The sequence below is a fragment of the Zingiber officinale genome, chromosome 8A (assembly GCF_018446385.1).
Source record: "Zingiber officinale cultivar Zhangliang chromosome 8A, Zo_v1.1, whole genome shotgun sequence".
NCBI classification, from domain to species: Eukaryota; Viridiplantae; Streptophyta; class Magnoliopsida; order Zingiberales; family Zingiberaceae; genus Zingiber; species Zingiber officinale.
In genome coordinates, this window is record NC_056000.1 from 66,559,067 (window position 1) to 66,576,607 (window position 17,541).

A 17,541-nucleotide genomic window follows, 5' to 3' on the forward strand; every position below is an offset into this window, starting at 1 on the left:
ATGCGACCATAGCGCAGGCAAAGGAGCCAAGATCTCACCAATAATCCAAGCATGTACTAAGGAAGTATCACCTCCTTAGAGAGATTGTTCAGAGAGGTGATGTGTTGGTTAGCATAGTAGATACCAACGAGAATATCGCAGACCCACTCACAAAGGCCTTACCTCTACAGAAACATGAGACTCATGTGAGGAGCCTAGGACTGAGAGTCCGTAGTGTTTGACAATAGTGCAAGTGGGAGATTGTTAGTGTGTGCACTTATGTGTCAAGACACTCCTTACGTATTTTGTGGATAATTATTTAATAAAGGCAAGAATTTATCATTAATTATTTACTTTTCTGTACGTATATGATTAATGATAAAGTCCCACAGATTAATCGGTATATTAATATGAAAATAGTCCTTGATCGGATAGATATCTAGAGGGGACATGGATATCTAGATCAACGCTAAGTATGACTAGGTCGAGATAGACCGGAGGGATGGATATCCAAGTTGTACTTGGGGTGCCTTGAGTTTAGAGGTACACTGGACACGACCCGCTCAAGAGGAGACCACATATTAAGCATCATTGGTTATTCCTCTTATGAACGAGTATAACTGATCTTTTGACTTGAGACCTTCATTTATTCTATCCATGGAGTTATGTGCTTTGATGTCGTTAAAAGTCGTCTTTAATCAGATTGTGATTAATACGGTAGTTGGTGTTTGACAAAGCGTAGAGAGAATAGTGTTGAGTCAATAGAGGATTCATCGCTCTCTTGGATTAGGAGTTAAAATCATGACCGCTTGATAGAGATATTAGTGACTGAAAATCCATGGTCATGGGAGGAATGATTTATCATTCAAGAGGAGTCTATTATATCTTGGAAATCAAGTAAAACAATTAATTTGGTAATGATGCATAATGTATCGAATTTATTGAGATGTAGGCTTAGATGAAGAGATTGAATTACACAGTAATCGGTTCATAGTGGTGTACAGTTTATGACTGATATTAATTTTATCGCGTTGGGTGGCTAAAAACTGTTGTTAGACGGTTACCTTAGTCTATGTATGGATTTACACTGCCTTCGTGTATAAAACCTAGAGGGTCGCACGTATAGCACGTAGACATGAACAATGGTATCAGAAGCTAGTCGAGATAAAGATCAAATAAGGATTTATTTGATACAAAGAAGAGAGAATTCGAATAACCATAATCATGATGATTAATGGAAAATTCAAAGAGTCATCATAATGATAATTAATGAAGAATTTGAATAGTTATAATAATGAAGATTATAAATGGAGAATTTATGAAGCCTATAATTCTTCATTTTCCTAATTAATGAAGATCATAAATGATGAATTTATTGAGAACTTAACTTTTCATATTCCTTGGAGGCTATAAGTAGTCATCCTCGGAAAGATGCGAGAGTAGAATTGATTCTCTCCGAGTTTCATTCGTCAACTTCTTCTTCGTTCGGAAGAGATTGTAGTGCTTCCAAGGCTTTGTCGATCCAAGAGGCTAGCACCTAACGGATCGTGTCAAGTTCGTGATTTAGTGCGCGTGAATACCACTAGAGGAGTCACACATGAGACTTTTATCTGTCTGTGATATTATTCACACCTATCGAGAACTCGAGATATGTTTTATATTATTTTATGTAAAACTATATGTACCGCAAAAGATGCATGATTCAATATATATCTTCCGCTGTGCTCCGAACCCAACAGTTCGGAACTTAATTTTGGTATTATGATTGGTCTAATTTCTATCCTTGGGCATATTCTAACAAGCATAGCATTTAACAATAACTCACTAATTTGGAGTTTTGCTTTGCTCTTTCAAAAATACATATTTCTTATACAATTAAACAAAGTAAAACATAAATACCATTTGAAGAATGAAATAAAACAAAAAATAGGTAAAAAAAAAATACAACGGCAATTTCATGAGGAATTAATATTTTCAATTTATTTTTGCAACTAATTTTTTTTTAAAAAGAAAAAGAAAAAAATAGTTGCCCCTATTTAGAGAACCATGTTTACATGCATGAACATAACACTTGAGAACACCATATCCTTCATCACTGACCAAAAAAGGGGGAAAAACGGAGAACAATTCTAATAATGCAAAACTAAATGGCATTAGGAGAAAGAGAGCAATAGCAACAGATGATCCCAAAGTTGGTGTTTTATATAGCAGCTTCAATCTCATTAGGAGACACGGTCACTCCATTTGGCTTGTCATTCCCGTGGATTTCAGAAGAAACCTGGTCGATCGCTGAGTTAAGTTCTTCAATCTTTTGCGTCAGCACCTTCCTGGTTTTCTGCGGTCACCGATTTGCTATTGTTAGTGTACCGAAACCAGGTTCAACACTAACAAAAGGCATGAAAGCATAGATGGCTTTGTAAGTCATCGCGAGTGATATGAAGTTGTTGTTTCAGTATGGAATTAGAATTAAATTGCTAGAAAAACCATCTGCTGTTTAATTAGGAGGCATCAAACTGGAAAAAGAAAAAGAACATTTAACCATGAAATTGAAGTTCCATCAGCTAAACACTAGTGAGCAAATCAAATCAGAAGAAAAATTCAAAGCAGAGCTGCAATTTTGAAGACTCCTGAGTGTGTGTCAACCATTCAATACAGAACAGATTAAAGTTTTGAAATGTGATCATTCAATTCAGCTTTTCCACCAAGGATTGAAATTTTCCAGTGGCACTGATAAGGAGAATGAAACAGGAGGAGGAGCAGAAGAAAGGCTGTGTCAACTTATCACTTGTAGAATATGCCCTAGCTTGCAGTCAATGACCTGCGGAAGAGCAAATAACAACCTCTGCCTACCTGCACTTGCAGATCGACCCACCCACCTTCACTCACAGCCTGAACTGTTGAATACTCTCCCAATTGAAGAGGCTCACAAATAGACCTGCCCACTTCCATTCCCAGCTGGAACTACAGAAGGTGCCTGCAGAAGATACTCACAACTTGCGGGTCTAAATAAGAGGTTTGTGAATTGGGTGCATTTAAGTGTTCCACGTCAGCAATCGACCAGAAGAACATTAAATTTTTAGCATGGAACTGCAGAAGGTGCTGGCAGCTCAGATAGATGCTTGCCCGAACCTGCAGAAGATGCTCACAACTTGTGGGACTAAATAAGAGGCTTGTGTATCAGGTGCATTTAAGTGTTCCACATGACAGTCGACCGGCAGGACAATAACTTTTACCCATGTCAATCGGCATGGAACTAAATCTAAAACTTTGTTTCCCACCACATCAAGGGCAGACAACTGTTTGAGGTTAGGCTGCGTGGATCAGTTTTGTGATTGTGCAAGGACTAGTTAAATCAATCATTCAATACAGAACTGACCAAACTTTTGAAATGTGATCAATCCAATTTCACCTTCCCACCTGGGTTTCGGTCTCCAGCTGTAACGAAACTGTTGTGCTGGTATGCCAACATGTGGTGTTGATGACACCGATGAGAAGGTCACCTTGTCAAATCTATCCTAGCTAAGGTTGTAAATAAACCAAATGTTTATGAACAAGCTTGGTGTTCGGTTTGATAAGAGCTTATTTCTGTTCGTTCAATATACACAAGATTAATTAAATAAACAAGCTTGAACAGCTCGTTAAACTAAACAAATAAGCTGGAACACATGTGTTTAGCTCATTAATGTTCGTGAACAACATTCGTGAACAATGTTCGTGAATAGTGTTCACGAATCATGTTCATTAATAAAACTCTTATCAATATGCTAAATAAACAAAAAAATAAAATAAAATAAACAAATAAGTGTGAATTATCAAGCGTAATAACCAATCAAATAAGTAAAAGTTTCAAACAATCAAACGAGCTTGAATTAAGAGCTCGATAAAAGCTAAACAAACCAAGCTCGAACCAATCTAAAATCAAGCTTGAATTGAGAGTTCGATAACATCTAAACGAACCAAGTTCAAGCCAAATTTCAAACAAGTTCAGGCTCATAAAAAATAATCCAAGCCAAGCTTGAATAATCATGTCAAAGGCTTGGTTCTTTTTAAGCGCAACTCGACGTAGCTCGGTTACCTTATCAAACAAGCTTGAACATTCCAAAGCTCGGCTCGCCTTGGCTCGTTTACAACCTTGCCCCTAGCTGGCGGTTGCAGCTCGTAGAAGATCCAACAACAACGACCCGCCCACCTTTGCTTGCAAATTGACAGACCACCCCACTTGTAAATCAACCCATCCATCTCTACTTGCAGCCAAAACTACGAAGAAACTCATGGTTGAGAAAGATGCCTGCCTGACACTATGGAAGACTCACAAAACAACCGGCTCACTTCAACTCACAAACAAAACTGCATAAATCATGGAACTGTGGCATTGCTTGCACATCAGGTGTATTGAAGTGTTCCCGGTGCAGGTCAGATGACAAAATGATAAATTTCTCCTACTGAGAAAGAACGAAATTCTAAAACCTTTTTCCCATCACATAATTGAACAACAACTAATTGATTTTGCTATGTTGATCAATTCTGTGATTCTTCTTTAAGTAAAATCAATTCTTATTATTATTGGCACTTTGTATGATCCAATTATATTGGTTGCAAGAATCACGTTCTGGCATTGAGTAAGCTTGGTGAATATTGGCCAATGCAAAATTCTTTTATGTGACTCGTATATTGTGAATCTGTAATCTCCTATCTGGAATGGGTTCCATAATGTTCAGGAACTGTGATTGATAGAATATTTTTTGTTTGTGTACAGTTCAGAATATAATCTAGGAATCTGATTCTAATATTTTGAAGGGGGGCCTTGGCGCAACGGTAAAGTTGTTACTTTGTGACCAAAAGGTCACGTGTTCGAATCCTAGAAACAGCCTCTTGCAAAAAGCAGGGTAAGACTGCGTACAATGGATCGTTCCTCGGGACCCGGCATAGCGGGAGCTTCGTGCACCGGGTTGCCCTTTCTTTTTTTAATCTGATTCTAATATTTTGTATATATTGTCTGATCTTTAACATAGAACAAATTGATTCCAAACATTTTCATTTAAGCTGTTGTTCTTCAATTTTTATATCGCTAGAGAAATAATGCCATTCTCTCGGCATGAGTGATCAGTGAGTCAAATAATAGGGAGACAGATAGAATTGTTTGGTTGTAACATGATTATTCTGCCATGCAAGTTAAAACTACAATGACAATGTGTACCTCCAAAGCTTTCTCCTCATCGTAGATGAACTTTGGCAACTTCCTCATTAATTCTTTTTTGTCTGTGCCAGCTAGTGCTTTGCTGATCTGGAACAACAATCATTTATCAGAAAGAATACTAAAATGACAATCATGTCTGAACTTTGTGAATGTCATCAACAAAATTTGCATCAGCTTAAAATGAAAGTTCTAACTTATTTATCATTAGTTATGACTAAATCAAAATGCATGCACAAAAGCCACAGGCATGGATTGATGCATATGCCAAGTACTCTTGCAATCATACAAGAGCAGCTGTTCAAGATTTTTTTCCTTCGCTGTACAGTTTATTGTATCAGGACTGAAGTTCTAGTTTAACTTCAACTGGAAAGTGATGCAAAAGATGCAAAAGGTGAAGCTTTAATTTGCTAATCGTGCAGAAATTGAGTCATCCACGTATAGAACATATTGAAATGACGAAGTTATCTAAATAATCATGAAAGATCACTCCATACCTTAGGTGCATAGACACAAGCAAGTGTCCCAACCATCATTCCTCCCAGCAAAAAACCACCAATGAATGTGCTTGCAGTGTTTGGCCTTCCACCCTCTCTGTGTCCATTGCACAAAGCACAAAAAATCACCACTCATCAGTTAGGAACAAAGTCGTATCAAGTCCAATCTCTTCATAGTATATTATTATAAGCCTTGGTGCATAAAATTGATATAGCAGTTCTCTTTTCTGGATTTTGTTGCAGGCTTCAAATTTAAATTTAATTCTAATTCTAGTGGAATCCAGTAGACTTAAAATAGCGGGGCCAGTAGACTTAAATAGTGGCATCAAATTTGGTATCATCTAAGAAATTAATGATAGGCTTCTTAAGTAAATGTCCATGTCTAAGAGAACATGAGATTTTCTTTTATTTGTTACATTTGGAGTAGCCCAGCAATTTCTTTCTGCATATTGTTGGATATTGTTAAGTCAAATCTGTAGCTCCTGGCAAGTTTGATTCTGCACATAGTACTTAGGATTTCCCCGTATTGAATTAGCTCACTGGAAGGTAACTTGAAACCATTTTTCATGATCCATTTAGAAAAAACCACTCTACAGCCTTTCTTGGGAAAAAATTATTATAAAACTCAGATGCATAATAGTAACTGTTGGCATATATGCTAATTGGTATAAGAGAGAGCTTATAGCGATATCTACCATTTCATCTGGCAAGCAAGGAGTTCTGAGTTTCAGATTTAAAAACAATTAAACATGTTTGCTGATTCAAGAATTTCTAGTTTAGTACAGTATTATTGTACACTTTGATAGAACTGATTAAGAAAGTCCCAACAAACTATAACAATTATGTAAATCGTTATTCAATTTGCACCTGAATCTAAGCCCTGGTTTGGTTTATCATAATACTAAATTCAACTTATTTTTAATCATAATTCTAACTGGACTGAACTCTTTCTTAATTTATCAGGATATCTTGGATAAACAACCATAACTAAATACGAGAAAATCAACAAACGGTTTCAGAACTCAAAGAAAAGTAAGAGCTTTTTAGAGAACAACTATATCACCTATAGGCAGATCGAAGGATTAATTGACGCTTGGGAGTTATAACTCTAGCCCTCATTTGGCGAAGAGGAGCAGAAGACAAGCCCAAAGGATGGCAAGTAACAAAAGATTTCTCCAATGTCTTCAACGTATTTCCTGGAATGAAAAAAAAATAGATCAAAAAAAAGATCCTGGGCGATTAGAAATCCAATAGATGCACGAAATCAGGAGGGACACACACACACAAAAACACGAAAACGAGACGCGGCAGATCTCACAATTTGTTTACCACCAACAGAAATTAACACGGGAAACCAACGCCAGTAGTAGGAAGAATACCGGGGTGCGCTTGGAAGGAAGGATCTCTGACGCAGACGAGGAAGCTCGAGATTGCAGCCATGGCGAGCGATTCGGACGAAGAGGAAGCACGGAGCTGCCGCTCATCATCAATATCTCTGAAGCCTCCCTGGTTGAACCCGGTCAAATCGGATCCGAACCAGACCGCATCAGCAGTGGTCTTTGAGATCAGATCGCGGATCAGTTTGAACCGGCTCAGGCTGGCGGTTTGAGAGAACCGGTTCAAGGGCTTCCAGCACATCACGGGCTGGGCTCAATCATCAACATGATAAATCTTGGGGGCGTTTGTTTAGGGGAATAAGAGTGAGGAATGAGAATGAGAATCATTAATTGTCATTGTTAATATTTGGATTATAGGAATAGGAATACAAATAAGGGAATGAATCCTTAAAATTGGGTAATGACTCATTCCCATGTACCTCCCCTTCGATGAGTCATTACCCTATTTTCATCAATCAAAATATTTCCTTATTCCAAAAATACCCTTGACCTAAAACTAAATTTTCTCCCTTAATATCAAATATCAAAATATACTTATTTATTTTTTCTTTCATATCACTTCTCTCTCCTTGTTCTCTCTCATCATATTTTCTCTCTCATCATTTTATCACACACATTCCTCTCCTTAATCTCTCCTATCACACTCTCCTTCCTCTTTTTTTCTCATTACACTTTCTCTCTCATCATATTTTCTCTCTCCTCAATCTTTCTGATCACACTTTTTTTTCTTTTTTTCTCATCACACTTTCGCTCTCATCACACTTTCTCTCTCCTCAATCTCTCTTGTCACACTCTCTCCTTTTTTTCCTCAACACACTTTCTCTTTCATCATACTTTCTCTCTCCTCAATCTCTCCCATCATACTCACTGTTCAATTTTTTCTCATCACACTTTCTCTCTCATCATACTTTCTCTCTCACCATACTTTCTTTCTCACCGTACTTTCTCTCTCCTCAATCTCTCTCATCATACACTCTCTTCTCTTTTTTTCTCATTACATTTTCTCTTTCTTCATCCTCTCTCATCATACTTTCTCTCACATCATATTTTCTCTCTCATCTTCTCTTATTATGCTCTCTCCTATCACACTTTCTTTTCTATTTTTCTCTCATCACACTTTCTCTCTCTTCATTCTTTCTCATCACACTTTCTCTCTCATCATACTTTCTCTCTCATCATTCTCTTTCATCATATTTTTCTCTCACATTCATCTTTCTCTCACATATAATTTTTTCTCTTATTTTCCTTTAAGGGTAAAAAAGGACATTTTGATTTATTCCGATAGAAAATATGCAACTAACCAAACATTGCTTTTAAGAGTGGTATCCATGCTCATACCCATTCCCATTCCACAATACAATGATTCTCATTCCGATTCCTATTCCTAGGAAAGAACCAAACGCCCCCTTATATAACATATAATTAATTAATTAAGTCCCTACGAGGTGACTAAAGGATGAGTCAATTTGCTGAGGATCTCTCACATTTTATAATAATTTCAGATCAATTATAAATTTATTCCATCATTTATCTTCTTTCATATAAAATAATACGAAGGTAAATCAAGAAATAGGAATTCTTTAATCCAGGATCTCTTAATCCGTCCTTATTTATTTATTAATTAGATGGATCTCTTAATCAGTCCTTATTTATTTATTAATTAGATGGACTGGATTCTACCTATTAAATAAATAGAATCCAGTCCATCCAATCAATAAATGAACAGGGCCTCTACTAGTCCAGAAAATTTTAAACCAAAAGATCTGACCTCTAAAATATGAGGAGCGTCTGAAATGAGTATAATTATCTTTTACTATAATTAATAAATCATCATGAGAAAAATTTGAGATATTGGCTACTGAGCAAAGAACTGCGTACAATAACAAAGTCAAGAAATTCATATCGGAAGGATGTGTGTTTACACCACCATTGTCCCCGCTCCCTCTCTAGATCTGTTCCTAGCTATGCAAACTTTTGAATTTACTATAGTAATTGGTGGGAGCTTTTCATAGGTCAGGTTGGTCAACTAAGTCGGTTTAAAAAATTAGATACCGACTGTCGGTCATCCTTTAATTTATCATTCTAATTAAGGGTGATAAAAAAAGGAAAAGGAGAAATCCATATAGAATGTCAAGCACATTATCAGTGCACAACACATGCCATCATCATGACTACTATACAACTAAAGATAGAAACACCCTTTAGAGTTTAGACCCACAATGTGGAAAGTCATGATCGAAGATGAGATAAGGAGAGATCAATTTGATGGTCTTTGATGATCAAACGAGACATTAGTTCAAATTGATGAAATTGACGATGTAATGCCTCCTTGGCTTAACCTTTTACAAGACTAACTTAGTGAAATTAATTCAAATATTTTTAGGGTTAGACGATCAGTATCACTGTGTTATGTTGAGAAATACTCTCATTTAGCTTGCCTATCGAATAATGTGACATGGCAGGGTCGTGAGTGTCTTCAACTAAAAGAAGCTTGATATTTTTTTTGTCGTTGTCAAGTGATACGTCGTTCGATCAAAGGAGAAGTTTTGGGCCCACATGCTCTTTGAAAATTTTGATTCCCAAAGGATGAAGATTTCTAGGGTTGCCTTTCCGACACATAAGTAATCAAGAGGTTGCTTTAGGGTGCAACCTAATCTTTACAATTGTCATGGATTATTTTGATCAACACTTTAGTTAATTAATCGACTAATTAACAATTAACACTTTAGTTAATTAATCAATTAATTAACAATTTAAAGAGAATGTCTATCTTCTTTGGACAGACAAGATTGTGCATGTTACAACTCATCTTTTAATTAGTTCCTAATTAGGAGGCCATGACATGGTCAAACTTTCATGATGTTTGGTTGTGCTTTTCATAATTATTAAAAAAATATATGATGGGGACGATTTTTAATGAAATATTTTTTTTTAAAAAAAAAATATTTCGTCTAGGACTTTTATCCTAAATAATCTCTAGATCGGTTTAAAAAAATTTAGGATGGAATATTCTTTTGATATTTTTCAACGTGCAAAACCATTTTGAAAAAAATGTACGTACCTTTGTTCTTTATATTTAAAAATAATAATAATTTAATTCAAATCAATTATAGATGCAGGGTACGATTAAATATAAATTTATTCGATAGATAAATCAGTGAACAAACTTCTTCTCGGGTAAAATTTAAATATTGAACTATAAAAATAAAAATAGATAGCCTCGGGGCATTGTATGAGTAAGCAGCAGGACTCGTTTCCATGTAGAGAGTTCGAATTTCATATTACGTTGAGTTCGAACCATCATGAAGTCCGGAATCTCTTTACGATCTATTTATATTTTCTGAATTTAATTAATAATATATTTATGAGCTGATCATTCACATTAAAAATTAAGTGGATCGTAAAACTTATATACATGTATTATAAAAAAAACAATAAACATAGATTGACAGTTAATATGCATAATTAAATTATGTTGAAAGTTATCCTGCTCCGCGAGACACCGGAATCGGCGGCACGCGTCGGTTTGGGACGGCAGATTAAACCGTTATAAAAATGGCGCCAAATGCAATGCGGGAAAAGCAACGGCCAACTAGCCTCTGTATTCTTTTCCCTGTGAGTTGTAACCTCTTTTAATTAATTAATTTCGCCGATAAAAAATATATTTAATCTTTTTTAATAAAAAAATAAAATTATTTTACTCTTTTTCAACTATCTCTTATAGTTTTAAAATTTTCATTTATCCTTATACTTTGTATCTAATTACCAACTATTTCAAAATAGCGGAGCTTGTGTGCCGTAAATTAATTTCTAAATGACAAAAATTAAAAAGATAATATTTAGTTACATTTATTATTAAAAGGTGTTTTTAAAAAATATGTATTAAAATGACACTTCTTGTATAATAAATTTGATCAAAATTATTCTAATATATTCAAAATTACTAAATAATTTGATAAAAATGTTCAATATTAATTAGAAGTGTTATAATTTAATTAGAATGAGCAGTTTTAATTAAAATTGGCCAATAGTATTAAAGTAATGTTATTAAAAAATATTAGATAAAGACATTGCTAAAATATAAAATACTTATTTTAAAAAAAATAAAATCAAGGAATTTGAGACACTTTATAACTCCAAAATCATTAAAAATCTAGGGACTAGAAATATATATAAAATAAAATACAGTGTAAAATAAAATATTCTCTATTTTCAATCAATGAAATGAAAGTAAAATTAATTTAATCCCAAAGTAAAAGCCCTACAAAATCAAATATATTTTTTTCCCTTAATTATTTGTTTAAAAAATAATTTAATTGCCACTGCAAGCTTGTTAGGAGAAACGCCGGCGACGGGGGAAACGGTTCGGGTTCGTGCTGGGGTTAAAAAGACGGCCGGCTTCAACCTCGTCGATCTCTTGTCTTCGTACTTAAAATCTCTTCTTCGATCCTCCTCATCATCATCATGCGTCTCGCCTCTTCGATCGCAGCGGAGGATGAAAACGAGGGCTGTGTGCTAAAGGTTTGGTCTTTCATCTCTGCGATTTTAATTCAAGTTGTTCGCGTTTTGGGATTAGGTTTTCCTGACGAAAACGAAAAATTTTGACTCCTTTTTCTGATTCTAGGGGTCGCAAGTTTAATGCGGCATTTGGTGCTCGTTTCGGAGCAGGTTTGTGGAGTCAGGTCAACCTTTGCATCTCGAACTTGTTTGTTCTTCGTATTGGTTAGCGGAGTAGATGATCCATTTCTTTGCTATGGGAAACTTTTTCTTCTGTAGTTTTTCTCAGCTAAAAATTAACTCCGCTTCTGTGATTGAGATTTTCCAATTGATTTTATTTTCCTTGTGATTTTGATGAGAGCTTTTTGCCTCCAATTTGGATTTTCTATCTCATTTTTTTGCTTCATGCCGTACCTGTATTATTGCTTGTTGCAATTGTTTTTATTGACATTTCAATGTTTATCATCTGGCTGTGTTCTTTATGATAAATTAAGGGAAGTTTGAATCTCAAGTCATTCAGTAGTTAATGTTGAGTTTGGTGATAATAGCTGATTAAATTGCATGAAAAAATAAAATTTTGACTCTTGCAATATTGAAATTTCTGATAGGAAAATTCAGTTTTGACGATGGATAAGCAAACTTGATTAAGCACAAGGATTGTGTACTTTGGGAGAATGCCAGGGCCTATGAGAGGAATAACACAAATTTTTGACTCCAGCAAATTGGGTAAATCCCACAAATCCATACATAAGAAGCATGAGGATGGTATGAACTGCGCTCCTTCTTAGATTACAGATTGGGATCTTTAAATTAAAAAAAAAAATTATTGCTGTTTTTCAATTTTTCGTTTTTGTAATCTCTTGCTTTATCATCATTGCTAAATCTTTCCTTTTCCTAAGAAGACTTTGTTGATTATGGTAGGTTTTGAAGCTCCTCGGAATAGCTTGGATATACCCATTAGCACATCTTACGGGTATCACTATGTCACCGAAGAGGTTTCGGTGAGCTATATGTGTCGTATTTACAAATATGTGATTGTCTGATGAGGATGCCTAGATTTTAAACATTGCACATCAGAATTAGGAGCTTCTTGTCACTATGACATCCTTTTATTCTAACATATGAATAACCTTTTGACTTAGATAAGGCTTTACTATGTAGTACTCACTTCAATGATTAAACATCAGTCTTAGACTTATTCAAATTTTTATGAACTTTTCACCCTCACCCTGTTATGCAATTTTGTTCAATTGATATGAAGAAGAAGTCATTTCTATTTTAAGAAGAGTTAAAAAAAAGCCTGCGTCTGGAATTCTGATATTAGATCCATTCCCCTTTGACATCTGAACAATTTTAAATTTTTGGAAACTTCTCTTTATTAAAAATTATTTTGAGAAAAATCTGTAGAAATGATTCGCTATACTTTTCTTTGTATTTGTTGGATTGATTATGCAATGTATTGTTAGATTAATTATACAATTTATACTATGCTATTCTTTGACCCAATTCTGCAATAATCTTCTCTACCACTGATTGCCAAAGTGTTGAGTTCATAGATGATGGAATCTTCTAAACAACATACTTCCACTACAAGTTTTTCTTTTCCGCAGCCTGGAAACATATATTTGCAGTCATGGATATTCTATCAAAGAGCCTTTGAATATCAATATTCTTTTCAGGTGAAACACCACTCATCTAAAGTGAATAACTGTCTCAATGGAACCTTTATTAAGAAGTTGAGTGATGGAGAGATTTCTAGGCAGGCAAGTGATAGTCATGCTGCACCAAGTGTTGTGGCCCGATTGATGGGAATGGACTCAATGCCAGAACCAAGTCCAAAAGTTCTCAAGGATGAACATGAAATCTACAGCTCAAGAAAATCTATGGACACAAGTAGCCTCAATCTGATTAATTCAGTTAAAGAAACTTCACATAGCTCTACGTCCTCTAGAGAATTAAAACGAAGCTTAGTTCTGAATGGTAGTGCACCAGATTCAAAAGCTGAAAATATAAGAAAACCATGTCCACGCAAACATCCACAGGAGGAGCTGCTGCAGAAGTTCAAGAAGGAATTTGAGTCATGGCAAGCATCCAAGTCGTGGGAACACTCGGGGTCACAAAAGAATCAGGTTTTGAGAGATATCAAGGATTATCAAACTGTTGCACAGGAAATTTTGAACAAAGAAAAATTGACTAAATATCTTACTGCAAAGGAAAACTTTGCTGAAGAGAAACCTACAGAGTTTGTAGATGTTGGTTCATCAGCCGAACAAACTGTAGCTAGACGAGAAGTGACCAACTTACACACACACTTGGACGGACAGTCCCAAACTTTCTCAAACACCTTCATGCATACAACACTTGATACCAAAATGAACTATTTTGAACACTTTCCAGGCATTAAGATTGATAGTAAGACGGAGAGACCTAGTTCACCTACACGAATAGTGATCCTGAAACCTACTTTTTACAAGATGGATGGCACTGTGGGAGAATTATCTGCATCATCCAATCAGTTAGGGAAGGAATGTAGCATGAAGGATTTTCTTGAGGAGGTGAAGGAAAGGCTCAAAAATGATATTCAAGGAAGGAGCAGAAACAATGTTGAATTTAGAGGAACTGATGTGAGGTCTTCATTTGGTGAAAGGTCAGTTGACACAAAGCAAATTGCTCGTGACATAGCGAAACGAATAAGAGAAAGTGTGAGTAGAGACATGGGAGCTACTCTAATGCGATCAGACTCAACTAGATCATTTAGGGGTGACACACAAATCAATGCACTCGATTCGCCTGAGTTCATTAGAAGAGAGATGAGGAAATTCCTAGCAGAGAAACCAAAGAACGCACTGAAAAATGAGTTCTTTTTTGAGAGTCCTCTAGTTAAACATGGACGACAGTCAGGTGCTTCCTTCACGACAGGGAAAGCAACACGAAAGGTGATATCTGACTTTTCAAATAAAGGTAAAAAATCAGATTACTGGAAAAACAAGAAAGCTGCACATGAATCAGTTCCAAGAAATACTCAACAGTTTCTGGCTGTTGACTCAGAATCACAGCGAAACCTAACCAGATCATTCTCTGCACCAGTGTCCGGAACAGCTTTTGGGAAGCTCCTCTTAGAGGACCAGCACATTTCTGGGGCTCGAATCTGTAGAAAACATGAATCATCTGTTAATAATTTATCAGAAGCAAGAAGACAGAGGAAAGATAGTTTCAACATAAAGGAAACACTATCCAGTTTAAAACATAATTTAAATCTTAGAGGTAAGTTGTTTGGAAACAAGAATCGGTTGATTAAGGAACCAATTCAAAGTGACTTCTATCCAGTGAAAGAGACACAAACTGTGCCCTCTATTGTTACCAATTCTGGGATTTTGCAGGCAAGGTTTTTTATTCAAACTTTGTATATATCTGGGACTACTTTTATCGTTTGTTTCTATAATAAACTGTTTGGTCTCAGGAAAACGCTACTGAGGTGCCACCAAGCCCAGCCTCTGTATCTAGTGTTTCTCCTGATGAGTTTTGCAGGCAAGATAACCCGAGTCCTATATCTCCACTTGAGGTCATGGAGTATCATATGTCATCGTGTATCTCTGGAGAGTTTAGCACTGATGCTCCAGCTAGAGGTAGATAGTTTTCGACTAGTATGCTTAACATCTACCTATGGTTTTACCATCATGAACAACATGTAGTTTTGTTTCTCTAATGATATGTGAGTGTGATTGACTCTAACTAGAATTACACAATTTAGGTTCCTAAATATTTTATCTTATGACTATGGACATGAAACAACTATCTCAGATCTGCATACTTCTATTTCCCTTTTAAAAAATAATAATTTATTATTATGTTGAACTGTTTTATAAACTAGCTTTTACACTTAATTTGATACACCTCTTTGGCAGAACCGTTTGTGCCTGAAAATATTGAGCATGGTGGACACGATAAGTCAACTGGAGAGAAGTCTCAAGAGCAAGAAATAGATGACATGGAAGAGAAGGACGCATCTTATTTGCGTGATATCCTCATCACTGCTGGGTTTTACGAGGATAATTCCACAGATCTCTCAAACTCAAGGTTGGATGAATTAACAAGGCCAATCTCACACCAGGTTTTTGAAGAAGTGGAAGAAGCATACAAATATGGCCATGTGGATACAGAGTTTTCCATCGGTTACAACAACGATGTAACCATAGGACACAAACTTCTGTTCGACTTGGTAAATGAGGCTCTGCAAAGCATGCTCAGTCCAAAAATAAGATGTCCCATGCTGAAGAGATGGGTTCTAGGTCCAGCCACACCATCAGAAGGAAAAAATTTGTTGGAGGACTTATGGAATCAGATCAAGTTGTACTTGAACCCTTTTATGCATGAGTCTGACACTCTAGATAGCATTGTTGTTCAAGATATGAAGATGACAACTTGGCCAACCATGTTGTATGAGGACATGGATGTGGTAGGGAGACAGATCGAGAGGGTCATTCTATCGAATTTGATAGATGACATTGTGAAAGATTTGTGCTTTTGGAAGCCCTATCGACAAAACTGATATTTCATCCAGAGTGCTTGAGTTCATTTGAAATCCTACCGCTGCAGAGACAGGTATGAGAGAACTGCTGATGAATTTTTTAAACATGTATTGCTTATACTGTCATCCTTCATTTTAAGATTTTTTTAAAAAAAAAATCAATTTGCAAATTAGCAAGAGAATTCTTTTGAGAGAAAAATGTTTACTATGAATTTGATCAATGGTTTCTTTCAGAAACAAAATATTAGATGAATTTGATCAATGGATTGTTTCATTGTGTGTTTAAGGACTACTGAATTCTTATAGCTGTTTGCTAATTTCTCATAAATTTCAGGCTATGTATTTCCTATGAATTTGCTAGGAACAAATGTTCTTATGATTAGTTGAACACTAACTTATAAGTTTTATATGATAGTTATTCTTTATTTATTTAATTTTAAAAATAATATATATTCTTGTTTATAATGAATGTAAGATGGGACCAATGATAATGCAGGTTGATCAAACCGGATCCTTAAGTGGTTTGGGCAAATTAGACGGGGGCTTAGATAAGGGCACGGCGGGCATCAAGTTGAGGATGCTAATAGAGTCTAATAAGTCTAATGGATTGAATAGGTTGGGCAAGTCAATTGAGAAAGTCACGTCTCGTAGGACTAGAGGCATCCATCATTCGTGTTTTCGTTTTAGCCAAGCAAAACGATCTTTTTCAATTAGGCCAAGTGGGTCAATCTAGTCGAGCGAGTTTATTGGTCAACATGGTAAAAAACAAAAGGGTAAAAATTAAAGAGAAAATTATATTTTCAGTCTTGTAATTTACATCTTTTTTTAATTTTAGTTCTGTTATGAGTTAATTTATGTTCTTAGTCCTGTAATTTGTAATATTTTTTAATTTCAGTCCTTTTTCTTTCAAAATTGAAATTTTTCAATGGAAAATATTTAATTTGTGGTTGGAATATAAAAAGCACATGGGTCATAAAACATCAAAATCCTCAAATTCAATTTACAATTCATCATTTTCTGTTAAAAAATTTTAATTTTAGAGGAAAAAAAATTGAAATTGGAAAATATTACAAGTTACAGGACTAAAAATATAAATTGACTCATAATAAAAAATATAAATTGACTCATAATAAAATTAAAATTGAAAAAAAAGTGTAAATTACAAAACTAAAAACGTAATTTTCTCAAAATTAAATGGGCATCCGTGTTTTCGTTAATGAGCATTCCAATTTTATTAATGTCAAATCTGCACTCCTTTTAAAGTGATATGTCCAAAATATCTTTACATATTTGATTATTCGGTCGTGTAGAAACTAGTAATTAGTTTTTTAACATCTAACTTATACAACATATAGAATCTACCAACTATTTTATGCAATACATTATATGATTATTCGACAATATAGAAGTTAGATGTTAACTCTTATATGGTCGAATGATCAAATAATG

General features: G+C 35.2%; 3 protein-coding genes across 3 annotated transcripts; 2 read left to right on the forward strand and 1 right to left on the reverse strand.

The window, feature by feature from the left end:
* Nucleotides 1–1,994: 1,994 nt before the first annotated feature.
* LOC122010936 lies at nucleotides 1,995–7,308 on the reverse strand. Its single transcript, XM_042567399.1, has 5 exons — nucleotides 7,050–7,308; nucleotides 6,734–6,866; nucleotides 5,671–5,767; nucleotides 5,177–5,263; nucleotides 1,995–2,314 (listed from the first exon to the last, which is right to left on the reverse strand). Exons 1-5 carry the CDS (start codon nucleotides 7,306–7,308, stop codon nucleotides 2,180–2,182), a joined length of 711 nt encoding a protein of 236 aa, XP_042423333.1. The 3' UTR covers nucleotides 1,995–2,179.
* Nucleotides 7,309–13,123: 5,815 nt separating this feature from the next.
* LOC122010937 lies at nucleotides 13,124–15,038 on the forward strand. The gene is made up of 2 exons (XM_042567400.1): nucleotides 13,124–14,828; nucleotides 15,025–15,038. Exons 1-2 carry the CDS (start codon nucleotides 13,124–13,126, stop codon nucleotides 15,036–15,038), a joined length of 1,719 nt encoding a protein of 572 aa, XP_042423334.1.
* Nucleotides 15,039–15,041: 3 nt separating this feature from the next.
* LOC122012587 lies at nucleotides 15,042–16,262 on the forward strand. The gene is made up of 2 exons (XM_042569180.1): nucleotides 15,042–15,190; nucleotides 15,470–16,262. Exons 1-2 carry the CDS (start codon nucleotides 15,130–15,132, stop codon nucleotides 16,111–16,113), a joined length of 705 nt encoding a protein of 234 aa, XP_042425114.1. The 5' UTR covers nucleotides 15,042–15,129; the 3' UTR covers nucleotides 16,114–16,262.
* The last annotated feature ends 1,279 nt before the right edge of the window (nucleotides 16,263–17,541 follow it).